We start from the raw sequence: 23,586 nt of genomic DNA on the forward strand, positions 1-23,586 counted from the left end.
TTTTCTATGAATACCATCATCCATGAACTTGCTAAATGCCTTATTTAGTACCTTGGTATACAACAAAGCACTGATCCTGACTAAGAAACTTACTTTATAGCAAATGAAATATATTAATGGATTCATGCTTATGGAATTCACTGATCTTACTATTTTCCTATCACTGATAGAATGGTGCAATAACCTTTTAAAAGTATTAGTTATGGCAACAGCTGGATAACACTACTTTGCCAGGCTGAGGTAATGTCTTCCATGCTCCAAATGACCAACAAATACATAGTGCTATTTTCCCAGAGCTGGGAATTTCACGCCTGGGAATCAGCAAGTAGAGATGAGAATGGGTCCTATCACAATTACCTCTAGTGATCCACTACAGAAATATTCTTTCTATAACTTTGGGTTTTGCTGGTCTAGAGGTCTTAGGCTTCTACTAGGGATCACATAAATGCCTCCATTAAACTAGAAGTTGACAGTGTCACCCTGTGATGGTTTGTAAAGGGATTTCGTGTACTTTTTTAGGGACAGGACTAGTGTATTAGTTTTATGAGGGAAAGTTGCATTATGTTAGGTAAAAGCATATTTTTGTTATTGTCTTTATTTGAAATACAAATAAAGTTAGGAAAGATGTACACTTACGTCAAATTGACAAGTGGTGGATTACTGTGGCTTTCTTTTTTTTTTTTTTTTTTTAAAGATTTTATTTATTTATTTATTTGATGGAGAGAGAGACAGCGAGAGAGGGAACACAAGCAGGGGGAGTGGTAGAGGGAGAAGCAGGCTCTCCGTCGAGCAGGGAGCCCGATGCGGGGCTCGATCCCAGGACGCTGGGATCATGACCTGAGCCGAAGGCAGCCGCTTAACGACTGAGCCACCCAGGCGCCCCTTACTGTGGCTTTCTAAGTGTCAATTTAGCTAGGCTTCAACTACATTTTCCAGAATTCCTTCCCTCTGTGGTTTTAGATTAGGGTTAACCACAAGACAGATATGTATTATATAGGGATGGCAGACATAAAATAGCAACCTTTTTGTACTTGGAAGGCTGGCATAAAACACTGGGCACTGTGCAGCTTGTGTATGCCGTTGCTGATCTTCTGGCTTGCTTTATTGATAAGGAACAATGCCTGGACCTATAGCTATTTAAACTTCTACCAGTTCTTTAGCTTTTTGGAGTACTGGGTCAGGTGAATGTTCAGTTCCACAGTGAAGGGCACCAACTTCTCCCATAAGTCAACCATGTCACCTTAATTATAGACAGTGACAAAAACAGGCACAGGGTTTAGTTTATAGACATGATTCCAGTGCATCCTTCCCAATTCCAGTTGGTTTTTGCTCTCCCCTACTCCACATCCAGCTTTCCTGCTCTACTGAAAACTCACTCGGTACCAGATGGCAAGGCAACAGCCTTGTAAAAACCCCTCCACTGGCTCTTGCCACTGCATCAGTTCTAATTCCCATAATTAATCTGCAATTCTATATTACTTATATGGTTCTGCCTCTCTGATTAAACCCAGACTGATATAATTAGTATCTAGAATTTATTTAAAAACTTTTACAAAATGAGCAAGACAAACAACTAAATAGAAAAATGGAAAAAGAAACCGAAAAGCTGTGCACACACGTGCATGCGCGCACACACACACACACACAGGCTAACACAGGATGCTGGACCTCATCAGTAATTAGGTTCAGGAAATACAGATTAAAACATGAGGTACTATTTCACACTCATCAAAGCAGCAAATATTAAAATGTATGAAAACTCTTAAGAGTGAGTTTGGATGTGGGGAAAAAAGGAAATTGTATATATTACTGGTGAGACTGTAAACTATTTCACCACTTTGGGAAATAATCCAGCAATACTGATAAAGCTGAAAATGAGCATTCCCTAAGAACTACCAATTCTACAGCTAGGAAGGACCCTAGAGGAACTCTCACATAGTAAAACTGGGAAGGAACACATAATGTCCTTTGTCTACAGAGTAACAGTATTAACGTATATTTGACATTGAGATACATTTATCTAGAGTTTAGTCATCCAGGAGGAGGTCATCTCCAGTGTCGACTGTGTTAGGTATTCCTCAGTGATCCCTACCTTGAGGTAATCATGCCCTTGTATAATCCCCTTCCCTTTTTTATAGCCTTGATTTAGTGTCTCACTTCTAGTGAACAAAATATGGTAGAGGTGATGAAATGTCACTTGCAAGATTAGGTTACAAAAGACCTCGGCTTCTGTATCCTTTACTCTGTTACACTGTGAGTTGCCCCAGGGAGAAAACTACACAAAATGAACTGGTATCTTCAGCCAATATTCAGTGAAGTCCTAAGGCCAGTAAACAGTCATATGTGCTTGGATATAGATCCTATCCTAGTTATACCTTGAAATGATTATTGCCCTGACACTCAGATTACAGAAGTGAGAGATCCTGAGCCAGAGATATCCAGCTGAGATTCCTGACCCACAGAAACTGTGAGGTAATAAATGTTTATTGTTTTAAGCTACTGAGTTTTAGGGCAATTTATAGAATAGCAATAAATAACCAATATACTCTCCAATAATCATTGCAAACCCACAGTCGTAAACAAATTCATTATTTGTAGACTAATATTCATTAACTCAACCAATAATTACTGAAGGTCTAATCTATCAAGCCCTGTTACAGGGATAAAGTCACAAAAAACCCAGTTTCCAAACTATGCTTTTATGGAGCTTTGCACACAGACAATAAACAAAATATATCTTATGTCAGATGATGACAACTGCTATGGGGAAAAATAAAGCAAGGAAGCAGGACAGACAAAGCCCGAACTAAGGAGGGGCTGCAATTTTAAAAAGGGTAGTCAGAGGCCTCCTCTGAAAATATGACACATGAACAAAACCCTGAAAAGTATGATGAAATGAGTCATACAAGATCTGGGGAAGTACATTCCAAGCAGAGAAAAGAGCAAATGGAAATGTCCTGATACAGGAGTAAGACTGACCAGTACAGCATCTAGGGGGCCTGTGTACTTTTCTAAGGACTTTGGCTTTAACTCTCGAGTGAAATGTGGAGTCATTGGGTTTTGAAAAGAGGGGTGATATCACTAATGTTTTAAAATAATCATTCGGGGGGTGCCTGGGTGGCTCAGTCGGTTAAGCATCTGACTTTGGCTCAGGTCATGATTCCAGGGTCCTGGGATTGAGCCCCGCATCAGGGTCTCTGCTCAACGAGGAGCCTTCTTCTCCTTCTCCCTCTGCCATTCTCCCAGCTTGTGCTCTGGCTCTATCTCTCTGTCAAATAAATAAATAAAAATAAAATAAAATAAAATGATCATCCTGGCTTCTGTGTTAAAAAAAGTTGTGTGTGGTGGGGCAGAGGATGCAGGTTTGGGGGGGACATCATGTGTTGAAGAAGGAGACTGGTGAGAAAGTTTTTATAATAACCCCAGTGAGAGTATGGTGATTCAGATCATGGCGGGAAAGATTAAGGATGTGAAAAATAGTCAGATTATGCATATGTTTCTTTTTATCATGAATATGTTTTAAGGAAAGATTCAACAGAATTTGCCAAACAATTAAACTAATTTGTAAAGTACATATGTGTGTATACCCACTAAGGGATACCTAGTGCAAATCATTAAGACAGAAAATACATGATTAACTCTACTTTCAAATATTTATTATTCATAATCTGCTATAACCTGTACCCATTGCTACTGTCTTGCTTTTAGGCACTATAATGAGTATTTTCAACAACTTTTTTTTTAAAAGACTTTATTTATTTATTAGAGAGAGAGAGAGAGAAACAGCATGAGAGGGGAGAGGGTCAGAGGGAGAAGCAGGCTCCCCGCTGAGCTGGGAGCCCAATTTGGGACTCGATCCCAGAACTCTGGGATCATGACTTGAGCCAAAGGCAGTCGCTTAACCAAACAACTTTTTAAAGGTTTCAAATGTATTTTATTTCTTCAACTATGCTATATTTTAATGAGCAGCAGAGTGCTTAAATGACAAGCTGATTTTGAAACAATTTTGTATTACAGTAACTTTGATGGTTACTCATCATTCCACTCTTTTGGAGCGACTCTGCCAACAGGAGATAGGTTCCATTCTATTCCAATCTGTGTGGCTATAAACACCCACGCAACAACACAGAAAGCGGTCCCACTGGCTAGTACAGTGTCACCGTATTTGTCATGGAAATCTTGTGAATGATTTTCGTGGCTCTGTCTTGACCTAATTTGTTGAATGCTTCGAATCTTGAACCTATTTAGTGCATTTCTGGTCAAGAGAAACATGATGAAGGTGTAACAGGACTGCCGTTGATTGCAGCTGTCTATTTCCTTGCAAAGAGACCTGGAAAAACAAAAGATAAGCAATGACATCTGATCTACGTTCAGTTCCTCCCTCTGAATGCTTCACTCACACCACTCCTTAGAGTATGACCAGTCCTATAGCTTTAATACCATGACGCCTGGTTTGAGTCTCAGCTCTGCTACTGATTAGCTGTATGTACTCACGCAGTTACTTAACCTCTCTTTGCCTTAGTCTCTTCAAGGGCAAACTGAGACAATAATGCCCAGCTCCAAAGTGTGCTGTGTGTGGAACAGCACTCCAGCGGGTCTTAAGGGTTCCCTTGCTTCAAGTTAGCACACTCCTTACTTGCTAACCTAAGGTCCTTGATCTGTAACAGAACTAATTTACTTTCTTTGAGATATGTAGACCACTGGCCTTGAGGAGTGAAGGACTAGAACTTTCCCAGGCCACAGAAGCCAGAAAGTCTGTTTGAAACCGCCTCGGCTTTCTGATTAGTCTGGTAGTTCTTTAGCAAAACGTTTTTCTTTTTTAGTTACACGGATGACTTTACTGACCTCCCTTTGTGCATCTGCAGACCTTGCCTTCCCCTCCAGAGAGAACAGAGCACTCCAGCACATCACGGAACAAGAACCAGACCCTCCTGCACAACCCCCTCTCACTGAGATAACTTCTGTAGTTGGCATCATTGAGTCTGCATGAATGATAGACATTGGGGAGGGTATGTGCTATGGTGAGCTCTGTGAATTGTGTAAGACTGATGAATCATAGACCCGTACCTCTGAAACAAATAATACATTATACGTTAAAAAAAAAAAAAGAAGATAGTAGGAAGGGAAAAATGAAGGGGGGGAATCGGAGGGGGAGACGAACCATGAGAGACTATGGACTCTGAGAAACAAACTGGGGGTTCTAGAGGGGAGGGGGGTGGGGGGATGGGTTAGCCCGGTGATGGGTATTAAGGAGGGCACATATTGCATGGAGCACTGGGTGTTATATGCAAACAATGAATCATGGAACACTACATCAAAAACTAATGATGTAATGTATGGTGATTAACATAACATAATAAAATAAAATTAAAAAAAAAAAGAAATGTTGAAGGTCGCTGCATTCCCTTTGCTGATCAACCATCCTAAACCTCTTTAAAAACCCTTGGGTCAAGGAGAAACCTCAGAGTTTGCTTTTGGACAAGAGTCCACCTTCTCCTCAGGTTCCCAGCTTCCTGAATAAAGTTCAAATTTCTTTCCAATCAAAACTTGTCCCTTGAGAGATGATCTTTCAGGTGATGGACAGCTGTACTTGGGTTCCATAACATGAGGCTTACATGTGATAATCCCTAACAACAACTGTAAGCACACAGTAAGTGTTCTTTTCTATTCATGAACAGCCAATGGCTTGTTCCCTAGACTCCAAACCAATCAGCATGATGGACAAAATGACAATTCACAACATGTCCCACAAGTCCAATGACCTGTGACTACATAAACTCAGGTTTCAGTCAGAATTATAAGGCAGTCACAGAGTATGTCATACTTCCTCCCTGCTGCTCCTTTCCCCCCCTCTTTTAACCCCTTTCCTCACCTCCTCCCCCCTTCTCCTTCTTTACCTAATTCCTGCCTTGTACCTTTCTACAGGTAAAAGTCTATTTGTCTTTTAAATCCCAGTCTAAAGGTCACCACTTCTGTGAAATCTCCAAATCTCACTAGGTTGAATAAAGCCCCTCTTCTCTGGGCTACTACACTTCTTATAACCCTTGTTTCATAGCATGATGTATTGGCTTTATCGTTTTTTAAAATAGACTTTATTTTTTTTTAGAACAGTTTTAGGTTCACTGCAAAAGTGAGTGGAAAATACAGAGTCCCCATATACATGCTGACCCCACACAGGCATAGCTTCCCTCTCCCGTATCAGGCTAATAAATTTGTTACGTTTGTTACAATTAATGAACCTACATAACAGTCCTTTATCAGATATGTCTTTTGCAAATATTTTCTCCCAGCCTGTGGCTTGTCTTGTCATTTTCTTGATAGAATATATTCTCCTCCAAAAGCCTACGAGCTCCTTATGGGCAAGGGCTATAACCTTGTACACACAGTAGCTGACACAAAAGCACAGAAAGAACTGGTTTTTTAAATTTTTTTTTTATTTTTTAAAGATTTTTTATTTATTTATTTGACAGAGAAAGACACAGCGAGAGAGGGAACACAAGCAGGGGGAGTGGGAGAGGGAGAAGCGGGCTCCCTGCTCGATCCCAGGACCCTGGGATCATGACCTGAGCCGAAGGCAGACGCTTAACGACTGAGCCACCCAGGCGCCCAAAGAACTGTTTTTTTAAACCAGTCTGAAATATAAATGAATACTGGTAGCCTTAAAGAAGTTAAAATGAACACTGAGGGCAAGTCAAAAAATCATGAAATCAAATGTACATGTCATAACAGCCCTAATTATTTTATTTTTTAAACAGATAGTTAATATTGAACAAGAGATCTGGAAGCAGAAACACATGGAGTTCTGTCAATTTCTTTTCTTTGTGCAAGCTGTCAAACAGTGCTCAGTCTCTAGCAATGACATATGTTAACTCTGGTGCAAATGCAAGCAACATGGATACAAAAATGCCTGAGGTCAGTACTTGTAAACTTATAACTGTTCACTGAAATTTGCCAACTCAAATGACTTTATTCCCAACTTAGGAAACAAGACCCTAAGGTTCTCTTTTATTTCCTACCAGATGGTAAAGTGGTACTCTTCATGATTGTGATGAAGGGGACAAAAACAGAACCAAATGCCTTTCTTCTGAGGTTCCAAATACTCAGTTTTTGGTACTGTTTGTTTGTTTTTTTCCTGTTAGTCACGAATCTCTCCACCAAAATGCACTGAGGTTTTAATTTGAATTGAATTCAGAAAGAAAGCTGAAGGTGAAAAGGGTCAGGGTATGACAGGTGCAGCCTTAATTCAATACCAAAACACTTGTGGCACATAGAACGGCACAAAACCAGAGAATAATTGTGATAGCAGGGATTTCTTGTGGGTCATCGATGCATGCCTGCTACTTCATGACAAAGTGATTGCATTATTCCTATCCTCAAGATGTTAAGTTGAAACTCAGACACTTTGTCTCTAGTGACACTGATCACATCGCTTTGTAGCTTGGTTCATCCTTTGGTTATTCCTGTATCTGTGAAGCTTTCCTCTTCCACCTAGCCTGAACTTTCTTGTACCAGTAAATATGCATTATTAAGAATTTTCTTTTAGGAACTCCCATAGTTTGTAGTCGGCATTTCATCCCATAATAAACAAAACGCAGTCTTTCACTCCTTTTTTGTTTTTCCTTGTCAGCATCAGCTACATCTGTCTCAATTGCTTCCATATCTATATTATATCTATTTCTGTTTATAAAACACAAGTAAGAGCTGGGAATCCATGGCTTAGAGAAATTTTCCATACTGTTCAATTCCATATAACTTACTTTTATAATAAATTTCGTATTATTGAGAAACCTAAGCCTATTACTAGAAGAACTGAATCAATAAGGTCTAATATCCATATGAAAGCATAAAAAATTCAATAATATAATGCAGGTAAAGAAAATATTTCTCAAAGTAGATACTTTCTGATGAAAACAGACCACAAAGAGATGGAAGAAGACAGATTTCTCTAGGTAATAAGAACAAAGTAGAGGTTCTCTCGTGCCTGTGGCAATAAAAGAAAAGAAATATGTTCTGAATAAATATAAATAGTTAAAGAGAGTGAAGTATCCTATGAGGATGAAAAGGAAAAATTGATTGTGTCATCTACTTTATACAGCAATGTTGAAACTCAGTTTAGGAAAATAACTAATACCAGACTTCAATCTAAGTGCAATAAGGAGGTATATATATTTGAAGCCTCACGGATAACAAAAATAATTTCAAATCACTAAAGGCCATAAAAAGAAATAACACAATAATATATTAATACAGTAAGGAAACTAATATTTAATGAATATATGCCTGTTTGCCAGATATTGTCCCAGAATTTTGCACATTTGCAAAAACAGTGTGCAATGGTGATTATTTATCTCCATTCTGTACCTAAGAATAAATGACAGGCCGAGATGTGAATTCAGCTCCCCTGATTATAAATCTAGTACATTTTTCAACTATCATTTTTCTATCATTTTTCAAAGCATATTCAATTCTGAGTATTGGAAATAAAAAAATCCAAACACCCAATACGGTTTACCAGAGGTGGTTTACTGTAATATCTGCTGAGTGACTACTGGCATGTGAGGGTCTGGGCTGGGTGGCAGGAGTTCCATGCCTACTCTCGAGAAGCTCATGGTAGAGTGAGGGAATGAACTCTACCATCTCTAGCCACTGGCTAGAGATGAACACAGGGTGTCCCTGGTCCACAGGAGGGGTTACATTTCAACCTGGAGTTCTAGAAATGGTTATAGAGGAAATGACACCTAGGCTAGATCTTGAAAGGATGATTAAGATATAAAAACCAAAGCTGGGAGTGCAGAGTGTAGACGAAGCGGCAAAAGTGAAAGCACAGAGGGCTGAGAAACTACGCAGGCAGGGCAACTGGTAAGCTCCGTAACACTAAGTGCTAAGAGAAGAAGTGGACACGCACAGATGAGCCTGGAGGGATGAGGAAAGCAGAGCAGCACAGTGAGGACTTCACATGCCCCGCTCTGGGATTTAGACTCAAATCTATAGATCACTGTTTCTCACTAATGTGAAAAGAGCACTCAAACTCACAGCCTTTTTTCTGTGAGTTAACAATGAGAATTCTTAGTTCTCTGTTTTTACTTTCACAATTTAAAGAAAGATAACAATATGAGACCTGGATGATGTAGCCTATTAATTACTGGTGCCTGCGTTTACCTTCGTCCTGCATGTTTTGCTTGTACCCGTGTACAACATTTATTTATCCTGGACTAATGGGAAAAGAATGGAGGCAGCTTTCATGTTTAAGTAATGTGGTCATGCCAGGGACAAAATGAAGAATCAGACAAAATCGAGTCATGCTTCAGCTCACTATATGGAACAGACATGTGAAAATAAAAGAACTATGGCCACAGCAAGCACTGTTGCAGACTCTGGACAATATTAATGGTCATATTGAATTAATATTATAATTTTGAATTTTCTTTGTTGTACAGTTTGGTTCATTTTTAATTTGAAAATGTTTTGGTTTCATAGTTGTATCCTTTTTTTTTTTTTAAGATTTATTTATTTATTTATTTATTTGACAGAGAGAGAGAGAGAGACAGCGAGAGAGGGAACACAAGCAGGGGGAGTGGGAGAGGGAGAAGCAGGCTCCCCGCTGAGCAGGGAGCCCGATGCGGGGCTCGATCCCAGGGCCCTGGGATCATGACCTGAGCCGAAGGCAGACGCTTAACAACTGAGCCACCCAGGCGCCCCTTATAGTTGTATCTTAAATTTGGTTTTATGTTTACATATGTATAAATGATTTTAAAATAAATTCAAGATGGACAAATGATATGAAGGAATTTGTTTCCCCTTTAAAAAGATTCCATATGTAACCCAAGTTTGAGAAACATTCTTATAGAGGAGAGACCACTGATGGAATGGGAAAAAATCTGGAGGAAAAAGAGCTTTATCAAGATAATTGTTAGGTGGAAAATGGGTAGGAAGATGGCAAAAGTTGCAGAAAAGGTAGGAGCTTATTGCAATATAAATGTTTACTTCAGTGGTTCAAGAAAATGATGATGAGGATCTGACTTAAATTCTGATAAAACAGATGGAAAGGAACTAGAATTGAGAAATATTAGGAAAAGAAAATCACTCTGATGTGGAAAATAAGTAAACTGAGTAAGTCCATTCACGTAGCCTCTGGTTTACCATTTTGGACCAAAATTCTATTTTTGTTAAAAATCAGCAGACACTGACACTGTAGCTTGTAGCTGAGCCCAGGGAATCAGAGTGTGGGTGATCGAGGTACAGAATGCCGAAAGGTCAGAGCAGACATAATTGGGGTGCTCTAGGAATTGAAAGGTCTAGATACCTGAAGAGAAGAAGGGAGGGATCCTAAAACAATCGTACGGTCCTAAGGAAAAAAAAATCAACTTCATCCAGTTTAAGTATAGCATAACACAGATCAATTAGCTTAGCTTTGATATAAGGTTTTCTATTTAACTTTAGGGAGAAAATTAGAAACTGTGTCCTATTCTCAAATGTGCCTAGTATTACTAGTAAGTATCACACAGAGAGACGGTGCTCAAGAAGGGATTAAGTGAATACCAAGTTTTCCCAACCTGGACTCTATTGACATTTTGGTCCAAGTAATTCTTTCTTGTGGGGGGATATTCTGTTCATTGCAGTGTGTTTAGCAGCATCCCTGCCCCTGTGTACCACACACGAGTAGGAAGTACCTTCCTCCCCTCAGTTGTGACACCAAAAATATATCTCCAGACACTGTCAAATATCACTTGGTGAGTAAAGTCATCGCTGGTTAAGAACCACTGTTATATACAAAGCAAAGTGTCTCCTGTCACTTCTCCCATAATCCTCTAAATGGCATTATTCTATTCAATACAGAGGCTTAAATTCTAAGAAAATACATTCTCCCATTCCCTGCCATGGACTGCATAAAGACTACCTATCAACATTTTTTCCTGAACTAATCTCAATTTTAAAAATGTGCAGTACACAACTTAGATGCATCAATCTATCTGGGCATCTGCTTGCTTGTCTATAAAATAAAAAAAGTGGGGTGAATTTGGCTTTTCCCAAACCTGCCTGATGCTAAGAGTCATCTGGAATCTTTATTACAAAATGTAGATTACTAGTGCTCGCTTCGGCAGCACATATACTAAAATGTAGATTACTAGACTCCATGTCAAACTTACTGAAACAGAGCATCCAGGGGAGTAACCTGAGAATCTGTATCTTTTTAAAAAGTTCTCAGAGCTTGTTTGGAGGTTCTAGCAGGGGAAGAGTCTTGTCATCAGACAAGTTTATGGAACAGTGAATCAGATAATCTCTAAGGTCCTATCCAGCCCTAACACTCTAGACCTTTCCAAAGAGAAAAACATTTTAGGAAGACCATTTATTCTTTTAGGCCACTGGAAGAGTATAGTAGTAATTGAATTCACCACCACGGTAATTTAAAAAGCAGCACCTGAGTGACCTGAGTTATAGGAACCCCCTGGGAATAAGCTAGTCAACAGAAACATTCGGCAGCATTTAAAAACATTAAAAGTATTAGTAACACTGGTGTTTTGCTGTATAATGAATGATACACTTTCGAAGCTGAGGCTCCTTGACTACATTGCTCAACTGTAACACCTTTATTTCCACCTGCTTTTATTTCTACTCTTCTTTTTACAGCTTCAGAATACTGACACACAGCAAGAAACAATAAAAAAAGGCAATCTTCTTGAAATGAAAATGCACAAAACCTACAGAGTCTTCTGTTCATTTATGTGTTTCTCAGAAGACTATGCTGCTCAAGGAAGGATTAAGTGTACACAGTGCAAAGTGTCTCCCATCATGATTACTTAAGCCTTCAGCCTTTTTGTAACAGGAAATATGGGAACCCTGCACGCATCAATGCTGCTGGTGGAAATGCTGAACAATGGTTCTGTTTCATATGTAATGATATCATCTCCTGAGTCACTCACTGAATTGATGGGTGGTACAGCCATTTGCTTAAGGCTGTGGTTTATGCCACTTTATTAAGTCTAAAAAGTTACATAAATGGATGTTACCTGAACAAATTAAAAGGCAGATCACAGTAGTGAGTTGTTAGGTGAGGAGGGAGAAGTAACAGAATGGACAACTTGTGACTTGATGTCCTCAAATGACAAATGTTGCCTGAAAAGTGAAGGGATGTAAGGTATTACTCTCCCTCACAGTCAGTGGCCTGACTGTGCAAAATAAGTCTTATTTTCCATTAAACTTTCATAAGCCCATCAAATTTCCTCACGGTGGATGTCCATATTAATTTTACATTTTGATCCATTTCAAACATTGGAAACAGGTGACCTTGTTATTTTAGGCAATGTATTAAGTGTTAAAGGACTGCTGTGGTTACTCTCAAAAGATTTTATATTAACTGCACTCCATAGCTCATAGACTGTTGTATAGTCACGTCCTGCCTGAAGAGACTATTTCAGTGGACCCACAAGTCAAAATATCTAGATAAATGCACAGCATTTTTCCAACCTAATCTTGGAAAAGAAGAAGATCATGGTTACAATAAATTCTAGAAACTTTGAAAATTTTATCCAGGAAATGATACGGAGTCACCGAAAGACATCAGGGGTGTGAATTACATGGTCAGATTTGTAGCTTAGGCATTACTCTGGTACAAGTATGGGGAAAAGTTTGCAGGAGAATACTGCAAATGCTCCAATGGATAATGATAAGACTTGAACTTGGACAGTTCACCCAATTAAACTCTCAAAATACACCAGTGTCTTATTTCTGTAGTCGTCATATTTCTGTATCCAATCCTCAGCTTTGCAGAGCCACAACAAAATTCTTTGGTACAGGCACCTAAGGATGACAACCTCTGAGGATCTACCTCATGCCACTGGAGATCTTCAAACTTGATGTATAAACCAGAATGCGGGCATTAATTTTTTAACTTCAAAAGAAAAATATTCCATTCCAGTAAATGGAATACCTCACTTATCTCTTAGCTTTACTACCTTGATGCAGATTTCAATCACAAAGTGACCTTACTATCAATATTCACCAAAAGATGTGCCTATTTTACTAGTTCCCTGTTTGATGTTAGTAGGTGTTACTTTTTAAAACGCGCTTCAAGTCATCTAAACTTGCGCAATATGCAGATAACAAAGTTCAATTCTTCTTTATTGAAGCATTTTCCAAATCTTGTGCTACCGTACACAGCTATTCTCTCACAGGGATGGTGCTTTCCAAACTGAGCTAAACATGCCATGCTTTTTTTCTCCTGGAGTGTACTCTGTATTAGTGTTTTCCAGAACACACTTCAGGGAACATCAAAAGAATGTCTCTGTGTTCTCAATGCTGTTACATCATTGTACTCATTTCCAATAGTTTAATAGCTCCAGGAGGGATTTCACAAACAAAACCACTTCCTTGTGGGGACTTTTAACATAGGACTGAAGAAGCACAGAGTGCATGATAAGCCCAGGCTATCTTAACAGCACTCATAGTAGCAATTAACTCTAGCCTTCATTACGTGATTCTAACTTCTGCAGTGTTAATATTTGTGTAGATGTTTCCCTCCTCTCCACATCTACCTTTATGCATTAAATGCTCTATGAATAGAAAGATTGCATGATGCTGCACTGGCCATTAGAGTTGCCTCAATAATCCCTCTTTGCATAATCTGAAATTTTCATTTAAATCTTGAAATGAAAATGTACAAGCCATCCCTGCAGTTAATCTAATTATGTCACTGATAATGTAAAAGTAAAAATTAAAATTTTTAACTTTTAGATGTCAAAGACATTTTAAATCTGAAAGACATATTTAACTGAAACTTTCAGATGTCAAAGACATTTTAAATCTGAAAGACACATTTAACTGAATGTTTCCATTTTTCATGAAAATAGTTTTTAATTTCCAACCTGAAATTAGGACAGTAAGGGTCTACTCCAGAAATTAATTTGGATCAAATTCCAAATTCAGATTGGAATATTTAGCGCTGTAAAATAATCCTTTCTTCCTTGTTTCTAAAATCTCCAGATCTTTTATTTACGACTTGAACTATCTCTGCCCTCCGAAATTACGCTCAAGATATATCTGTAAATAAAACCTTTATGAGTAAGGCTTTTGTTCTTGCCATCATCTGGGCAACTTGCATTTGCAGAGAAATTCCATTTGATGAGAAGAGCACTTCACAGCCCTAAAGTAATAACTATGATCACTTTCCAAGTTGTTTTTCCGGGCCAGTTCTCTCTTTCGGTATACTTTTTTTTTTTCCTTTACTTTCATAAAGTTTTGAAAACTTTTTGAAAACTTTTAACAAGATGTTGGCATTTTACCTTTTTTTGTTCTCCCATTTAGGATCCATTATTTGGAAGTGAGAAGGACTTTGGCCAGAGGGCTGAGTCTGGTAAACTGATATTTTTTTTTCCTTGTAAATGCCTCAGAAGAAACAGTGAGACAGGATGCACTTTGCCAAACCTTGGGGCAGGGATTCTGCTTTAGTGAACTGATATTTCATTTTAGTTTTTAAGTTCCTGAGGGGAAGGACACTGAAGAAGAGCTTCCCCATCTAAACACATGCAACAGAAATTCAGAACACAGATTCTTGCTTTGAAATCCTAAAACTTCCAATTAGAATTCTAGTTTCAAAGAGGTTACTTTCAGTTTCTTTCATTAATCTAATGGAGTCTAAAATGTCACAGACTAAAAATGGCATTCTAAACCAAATTAGCATAATTAACCATGTGAATATTTGTTAATTGGAAAAGTAAGATTTCTATGCAAATAGGCCAAAATTTTGATTACGTATACAATTTATGCAGCTTACACCCACTGCTGATGATGGAACTGTGGGTTTCTTTATATAACGTATTTTATCACATTTATCAAATCCAAATCATTAGATCTAAATGACATAGACATCATTTTAAATTGTCCTTTAATATCTGCAGTAATTGTTTGGTCACTGGACATTCATGAGTTGATATTATAAACATATGTTAAGGAAGAACATGGATAGAAACAGGAGGGTGGGGAGGGGATAGTAAATAGGTAACTCTAGCTATTCCTTTCCCAGATTCATATTCTATTTGAAGGAGAGGTAGAAACCAAACTCATGTATGTATTTTTCTAATGCAAGCTCGTTTTGAAAAAGACACACAGATCTACGTATAGAAATAGGTGAGGGACCTGAATCCTCTGCTCTTCTTAGAATCAGGACATTGACTGGGAATGGAAGATAGATGGCTTCCTAAGAGCAATAGGATGCTGTTAAAAGAAGATGGAATGCATACTGAATGAGAAAAAAAAAAGTCCACTATACTGGAAGAAAAATTTGATCCAATCAGAGGTCCCTCAGGGGTAGGGGTGAAAACAGAGATTCATTCATTAAATGACAGGGACCAGTGGATTATATTCTCTCTAGTTTTTTCTAACATCTTGTTTCTAAATTAAAAGCTTCAAATAAATGTACTGCCCAGGCCCAGAGAAGTCAGTGTTAGGAGGAACTACAACTGTGTGAGAATGGGCACATATATACTCTTCTCTCTATTTATTTCTAGAACTGCAAGTTGCCCTTTCGAGTTTTTTGCATAATAAAAAGATCCTCTAGAAACCCTAAATACTGAGGTTATTTTATTGCTTAAACATGATTCAACTGAGCTTCTCTTATGTGACTACAGCCTGCTAAACACTGGAGTTACAAAAATGGACAAGAATGGCCCATTCTTTCAGGAATGCTCAGTTATATGAAGAGAGATGATCATAAGGTTTCAGTATGAAAAGTGTTACAACAGATATGATCAGGATACTATGCCATCAAAAATAAGAGGTACCTTTCCCATCCAAAGAGCTCATGAAGAGCTGCTTGAATTAATGGTAGATGAGCTAAATTCTTAAATAGGCTCAACCAGATGAAAAGAATGGGGGTGGAAAGATTTATTAAGGGCTTTTCTCCAACTACCAATGCTAAAATTTAGTTTTCAAATATTTCTCCTCTAAAGGTGGCCTTCAAGTCCAAACATATATAAATCAAGCGGGTCTCCTTTAATGTCAAATTCAAAACAACAGCACACGTAACAGTGGCACATAAGCATCACACTGAAATAAATCTGGCTTTTCGCCAATTCGATAATACATTTTCATCTTCATTGAACATCATATCATAATCAACATAAAAATTTGCTTTTAATGTTACTACAAAATAATAGGAGATAAGCCTGAAAGACTTCTTTAAAAATAAATGTAGGCAATTCATAAGACTGAACAGACACAAAATAATCAGAGTTAAGATAGTCAGAATCTAATTGTGTTCAGAATTAATAATACCCAAGGGAGAGTCATTTCCTGCATTTTCTTCTGAGTTCATGATATTGCAGGATCACCTATGACTTTATAATTTACACTAAAGAGACACAGAGAATAGCTAAGAAAATTTGGAATTGATATTGGAAAATAAACAGTAGCCATGCTTCATAAAGGACTGAACTTAAGCTAGATTATGAAGGTATGTCCTTAAGTATGCTTACAACCAATGTCACATTTTATCTAAAAGCCTAAAAATGATAATTGTCAAAGTCCAAAAATACTGATAAAACATATACCCAGCAGCTAGATAATTCTGGGAATCCCTACATATAACATTCATTTATTTGACTGCAAAGAATAGCCCCATAACAACAATGACAACACTTTAAGCCAAAATAGCAGTTTATACTGTGTGACCTGTATACAATGTGAGAATGCATGGAAGGATACTGCCCTATGGAAAAAGGGATCCAGGGAGGCTGGGAAGATGATGGAATATGAGAACCCTAAGCTCACCTTATCCCATGGATACAACTAGATAAACTCACATCAGTGTATATAACCCAGAAAACCACCTGAAGACTGGCAGAACAAACTCCACAACTAAAGGTAGAGAAGAGGTTACAACTAAAAGGGTAGGAAGGGGTGGAGATGCTGTGGGGAGCAAAATAGACCTTGGCAGTCGACAGGAGGGAGGGAGCCACTGGTGTGAGAAGGGCAAGAAACAGACTCTCATCTCAGGGATGGGAAGGGAAAGATGAATCCCCGTAACATCTGGCTTTGAAAGCGAGAAAGACTGAATATCATTGAGTTCTTACAACCCTTGGGACATAAAGCCTGGAATTCTAAAAATCAGGGGGCTCTGCTCTGGGAGAGCCCCGTGGGCAATAGGAAGCTGAGTTCCCACCCTTAAAGAGACAGCATGACAAAAGCCCTGGGAGACACAATGTAGAAACAGCAATTTGAAAAACACCTAGGGCATATGGGAGAAAGAGCAATATGCTCATCTCAGAGCCTGTCCTAGAAAGGCAGGGATCACAGGAAGGCCCCTTCAGGAACAAAGGAGCTAGCAGGATCCATTTCCCTCCCCAACCCTCAGCATAAACACGGGCCACCAGCTGCAGCAAGGACAAGCACTATCTAATTTGCTTACACCAAGCCCCTTTCCCCTGAGCTTTGGCGGATCTGCCCTTTCCAGTCATGCTTGCCTTAGTCCTGGAGCTGTGGTCCCCTCCCCCAGAAGACCAGCGCAAACTTTGCCAACATTGCATCTCTCATGCACAGTGCTTGGTGGGGCCTTGGTGCCAGCAACAGCAGCAGCAGCGGCAGGGCCCTGTGGAAGCCTAAGGCACACCTTGTTAAAACTGCACACCAAAAGTGGCCAGGACACAACAGCAGGGCACACACTGTACATATAGGAGACACCCCCTGAAATGCTAGGTTCTGGGTAACAGGGGACATGCTGCACTGCAGGGCACCACAGGACCTCTTCTTCATAAGGACATTACTTTCAAGAACAGGAGACGTAGCTGACTTCCTAACACACAGAGAAAGACACAGTTAGACAAAATGAAGAGACAGAGGGCTGTGTCCCAAATGAAAGAATAGGACAAAACCACAGCAAGAAACCTAAGCAAACAGATATAAGCAATATGCCTGCTAGAGAATTTAGAGTAAAGATCACAAAGATACTAACTGGACTTGAGAAAAGAGTGGAGGACATCAGTGAGACCCTTAACAAAGAGATAAAAAATAATCCATCAGAGATGAAGAACACAATAAATGAAATTAAAAGTACACTAAATGGAATAAATAGCAGACTAGAAGAAGCAAAGGAATGAATTAAGGATCTGGAAGACAGAGTAATGGAAAATAATCAAGCTAAGTTGTGAGAGAAAAAAAATTAGGTAAAATGAGAACAGACTTAGGGAATTCACTGACTACATCAAGCATAATAACATTCGCATTATAGGGATCCTAGAACAAGGGCAGAGAGAAAAAGGGGCAGAAATTTTATTTGAAGAAATAATAGATAAAATCTTCCCTAGACCTGGGGAAGGAAACAGATATCTGGGCACAGAGATCCCCCAACAAAATCAACCCAATGAGGTCCATACCAAGACACACAGTAATTAAAATGGCAAAAAGGAGTGATAAAGAGAGAATTTTAAAAGCAGCAAGAGAAAAGAAAACAGTTACATACAAGGGAAATCCCATAAAGCTATCAGTGGATTTTTCAGCAGAGACTTGGCAAGCCAGAAAGGAATGTCATGATATATCCAAAGTGCTAAAAGGAAAAAATCTGCAGCCAAGAATACTCTATCCAGCAAGGTTATTATTCAGAACAGAAGGACAGATAAAGAGTTTCTCAGGCAAACATAAGCTAAAAGGGTTCATGACCACAAAACCAGCCCAACAAGAAATGTTAAAGGGGACTTTTTGAGTGGAAAGGAAAAACCACGAGTATGAAAAGTAGGAAATGCAAAAACAGTAAAAATAAGTATATCTGTAAAAATCAGTCAAAGGATTCACAAAATAAAAGGATGTAAATTAGGACACCGTATGTGTAAAACACGGGGAGGAGAGGAATAAAGAATGGGTTCAAACTTAAGTGACAATAACTTAATATAAACTGCTATATGCAGATGTTATATACAAACCTAACGGTTACCACAAATCAAAAACCAGTAATAGATATGCAAAGAATAAAGGAGAAATAATCCAAATATAATACTAACGACAGCCTGCAAACCATGAAAGAGAGCAAGAGAAGAAAGGATCAGGGAAAAAATATAAAAACAACCACAGAACAAGTAACAAAATGACAATAAATACATATCTATCAAAATTACTGTGAATATAAATGAACTAAATACTCCAATCAAAGGACACAGGGTAACAGAATAGATAGATAAACAAGACCTATCTGTATGCTGCCTATAAGAGACTCAGTTCACCTGAACACACATGCAGATTGAAAATGAGGGGATGGAGAAATATTTACCATGCAAATGGATGTCAAAGGAAAGTCAGGGTAGCAATACTTATATCGGACAAAAAAGACTTTAAAACAAAGACTGTAACCAGAGACAAAAGAGGACATTGTATAATCATAAAGGGGACAATCCACAAAGAAGATGTGACAGTTGTAAATATTTATGTACCCAACATGGTAGCATCCCAATACATAAAACAGTTAATAACATAAAAGAAATAATCGACAGTAATACAATAATAGTAGGGGACTTTAACGCCCCACCAACATCAATAGACAAGGAAACAGTGGCTTTGAATGATACACTGGACCAGATGGATTTAACTGACATACTCAGAAAATTCCATCCAAAACAGCAAAATATATATTCTTTTCAAGTGCACTTGAAACATTTTCCAGAACAGATCATGTATTAGGCCGCCAAACAAGTCTCAACGAATTTAAAAAGACTGAAGTCATACCATGTGTATTTTTCTAACTACAACACTATGAAACTAGAAATCAACCGTAAGAAAAAATCTGGAAAGAGCACAAAACAATGAATGGGTCAATAAAAAAGTCAAAAAGAAATCAAAAGTTGCATGGAAAGAAATGAAAATGAAAATGAAAACACAATGGTCCAAAATCTCTGGGATGAAGCAAAAGCAGTTCTAAGAGGGAAGTTTAGTGCAATACGGGCTTACCTCAAAAAGCAAGAAAAATCTCAAATAAACAACCTAACTTTATACTGAAAGGTGCTAGATAAAGAACAAACAAAACCCTAAACAGCAGAAGGAAAGAAATAATAAAGATTACAGCAGAAATAAGTAAATAGAAACTAAAATAACAATAGAATAGATGAATGAAACCAAGAGCTGGCTTTTTGAATAAATTGACAAAATTGATAAACCTCTAGCCAACTCATCAAAAAAAAAAAAAAAAAGAGAGAGAGAGGAGATGAAAATAAAATCAGAAACAAAGGAGGAGAAATAACAACCAACACCACAGAAAAACAAACAATTATAAGAGAATATTATGAAAAACTATATGCCAAAAAATTGGACAACCTAGAAGAAATGGATAAATTCCTAAGAAACACATAACCTACCAAAACTGAAGCTGAAGAACAGAAAGTAATCAAAAACTCCCAACAAAAAAAAGTCCAGGACACGACAGCTTCACAGGGGAATTTACCAAATATTAAAGAAGAGTTAATACCTATTCTTCTCACACTTTCCCAAAAAAGAGAAGAAGGAACACTCCAAAATTCATTCTGAGTCCAGAATTACCCTGATACCAAAACCAGATAAAGACACCACAAAAAAAGAGAACTATAGGCCAATATCTCTGATGAACATAGATGCAAATTCCACAACAAAATATTAGCAAATGGAATCCAACAATAAATTTAAACAATCATTCACCACGATTAAGTGGGATTTATTCCCAGAATGCAAGGGTGGTTCAATATTCATAAATCAATCAACATGATACATCACATCAATAAAAGAAAGGATAAAAACAGTATCATTTCTATAGATACAAAAAAGCATTTGATAAAGTACAATATCCATTCATGATAAAAATTTTCAACAAAGTAGGTCTAGAGGGAACATACCTCAAAATAATAAAGACCTTAAATAAAAAACCCACAGCTAACATTGCAGTCAAAGGGGAAAAACTGAAAGCTTTCCCCCTAAGGTCAGGAATAAGACAAGGATGTCCATTTTCACCACTTTTATCCAAATAGTACTGGAAGACCTAGCCACAGCAATCAGAAAACAAAAAGAAATAAAGACATCCAAATTGGTAAGGAGCAAGTAAAATTTTCACTATTTGCAGATGACATGATATTATCTATATATAGAATACCTGAAAGACTCTACCCAAAAATTGCTAGACCGGATACACAAATTCAGTAAGGTGTCAGGATACAACATCAGTATACAGAAATCTGTTGCATTTCTACATACTAATAAAGAAGCAGCAGAAAAAGAAATTAAGAAAATAATCCCATTTACAACTGCACCAAAAATAATAAAATACCTAGGAATAAACCAAAGAAGTGAAAGATCTGTACTCTGAAAGTTCTGGAACACTGATGAAAGAAATTAGAGACAACAAAGAAATGGAAAGACACCCCATGTTCATAGATTGGAAGAACAAATATTGTTAAAATGTCTATATTGGGGCACCTGGGTGACTCAGTTGGTTAAGCATCTGCCTTTGGCTTAAGTCACGATCCCAGGATCCTGGCATCGAGCCTGGCGTCGGCACAGGGAGTCTGCTTCTCCCTCTCCTTCTGCCACTCCCCCTGCTTGTGCTCTCTCTCTCTCAAATGAATAAAATCTTTAAAAATAAATAAATAAATAAATAAATAAAATGTCTATATTACCCAAAGTAATCTACACATTTAATGCAACCCCTATTAAACTACCAACAGCATTTTTTATAGAACCAGAAGAAACAATCCTAAAATTTGAATGGAACTACAAAAGACCCTGAATAACCAAAGAAATCTTGAAAAAGAAAAACAAAACTAGAGGTGTATCACAATTCCAGACTTCAGGATATAGCTTTAGTAATCAAAACAGTATGGTACTAGCTTTAGTAATCAATTCAGGATATAGCTTTAGTAATCAAAACAGTATGGTACTAGCACAAAAAATAGACACATAGATCAATATAACAGAATAGAAAGTGCAAAATAAACCCCCATTTATATAGTCAATTAATCTTCAACAAAGGAGGAAAGAATATGCAATGGGAAAAAGACAGTCTCTTCAACAAATGGTGTTGGGAACACTGAACAGCAACATGCAGAAGAATGAAAATGGACCACTTTCTTAAACCATACCCAAATTAAACTCAAAATAGATTATAGACCTAAATGCAAGATCTGAAGCCATAAAAATCCTAAAAGAGAGCACAGGCAGTAATTTCTCTAACATCAGCTGTAGCAACTTCTTTCTAGATATGTCTCCTGAGGCAAGAGAAACGAAAGCAAAAATAAACTGTTGGGACTACATAAAAAGAAAAGCCTTCTGCACAGCAAAGGAAACAACCAACAAAACTAAAAGGTGACCTACTGAATGGGAGAAGATATTTGCAAATGATATATACAATAAAGGGTTAGAATCCAAAATATATAAAGAACTTATACAACTCACCTAAAAAAACAAATAATCCAAATAATCCAATTAAAAATGTGCAAAGATATGAACAGAGATTTCTCCAAAGAAGACATACAGATGGCCAACAGACACATGAAAAGATGTTCAACATCACTCATCAGTGAAATGCAAATCAAAACCACAATGAGATATCACCTCACACCTGTCAGAATGGCTAAAATAAAAAACTAAGGAAACAACACGTGTTAGTGAAGATATGGGGAAAAAAATGAACCCTCATGCACTGTTGGTGGAAATACACACACACACACTCACACACAGTGGAATATTATTAAGCCATAGAAAAGAATGAAATCTTGTCATTTGCAATGACATAGATGGATCTAGAGAGCATAACGCTAAGCAAAATAAGCCAGTCAGAGAATGACAAATACCATTAAGATTTCACTCATATGTAGAATTAAAGAATTGTGGTTTGCAAAGGCATGCATAGAGCTAGAGAGTATTATGCTAAGCAAAATACATTAGTCAAAGAAAGACAAACACCATATGATTTCACTCATGTGGAATTTAGTAAACATAACAGATGAATATAGAGGGGGGAAAAAGAAAGAGACAAAGTATAAAACAAACTTAACTATATAGAACACACTGAGGGCTGCTGGAGGGGAGGTAGGTGGAGGGAATGGGTTAAATGGGTGATGGGTATTAAGGATGGCACATGTTGTGATGAGTACTGGGTGCTATATGTAAGTGAGGAATCACTAAATCCTACACCTGAAACTAATACTACACTGGACTTTAACTAACTGGAATTTAAATAAAAACTTGGAAGAGAAAAAAAAGAAAACAAATGAACAAAGGGGAAAAAAAAGAGAGAGACAAACCAACAGACTCTTAACAATAGGGAACAAACGGATGGTTACCGTTTGGGGGTAGGGTGGGTAAAATAGGTCATGGGGTTGAAGAGTACACTTATTTTGATGAGCACTGATTAATATATGGAATTGTTGAATCACTAGAGTGTAAACTTGAAACTAATATAACACTGTAGGTTAACTATACTGGAATTAAAATTTATAAATAAATAAAGTAAAAAATAAAAATAAATACATAACTAATTATAAAAAAGAAAGAAAAGGGGGTCCAGTTTCAAACAACTACTAAATGAACCCTAACCATTTCCTCGGCTACCATTCATTCTTCTTACACTCCATCCAGTTTCCATCC

At 37.7% G+C, this 23,586-nt stretch overlaps 1 protein-coding gene across 2 annotated transcripts in view; it reads right to left on the reverse strand.

Annotated features, from left to right (window-relative positions):
• Window positions 1–3,911: 3,911 nt before the first annotated feature.
• Window positions 3,912–23,586, reverse strand: part of COX7B2 (cytochrome c oxidase subunit 7B2) — a 95,266-nt gene continuing 75,591 nt past the window's right edge. For both annotated transcript variants that reach the window (XM_036072257.1, XM_036072256.1), the window contains exon 2: window positions 3,912–4,330. In XM_036072257.1, coding sequence (XP_035928150.1) covers window positions 4,030–4,272 — 243 coding nt within the window. In that variant the 5' untranslated portion in view covers window positions 4,273–4,330 and the 3' untranslated portion in view covers window positions 3,912–4,029. The remainder of the gene's footprint in view (window positions 4,331–23,586) is intronic.

The sequence above is a fragment of the Halichoerus grypus genome, chromosome 3, assembly GCF_964656455.1.
Source record: "Halichoerus grypus chromosome 3, mHalGry1.hap1.1, whole genome shotgun sequence".
NCBI classification, from domain to species: Eukaryota; Metazoa; Chordata; class Mammalia; order Carnivora; family Phocidae; genus Halichoerus; species Halichoerus grypus.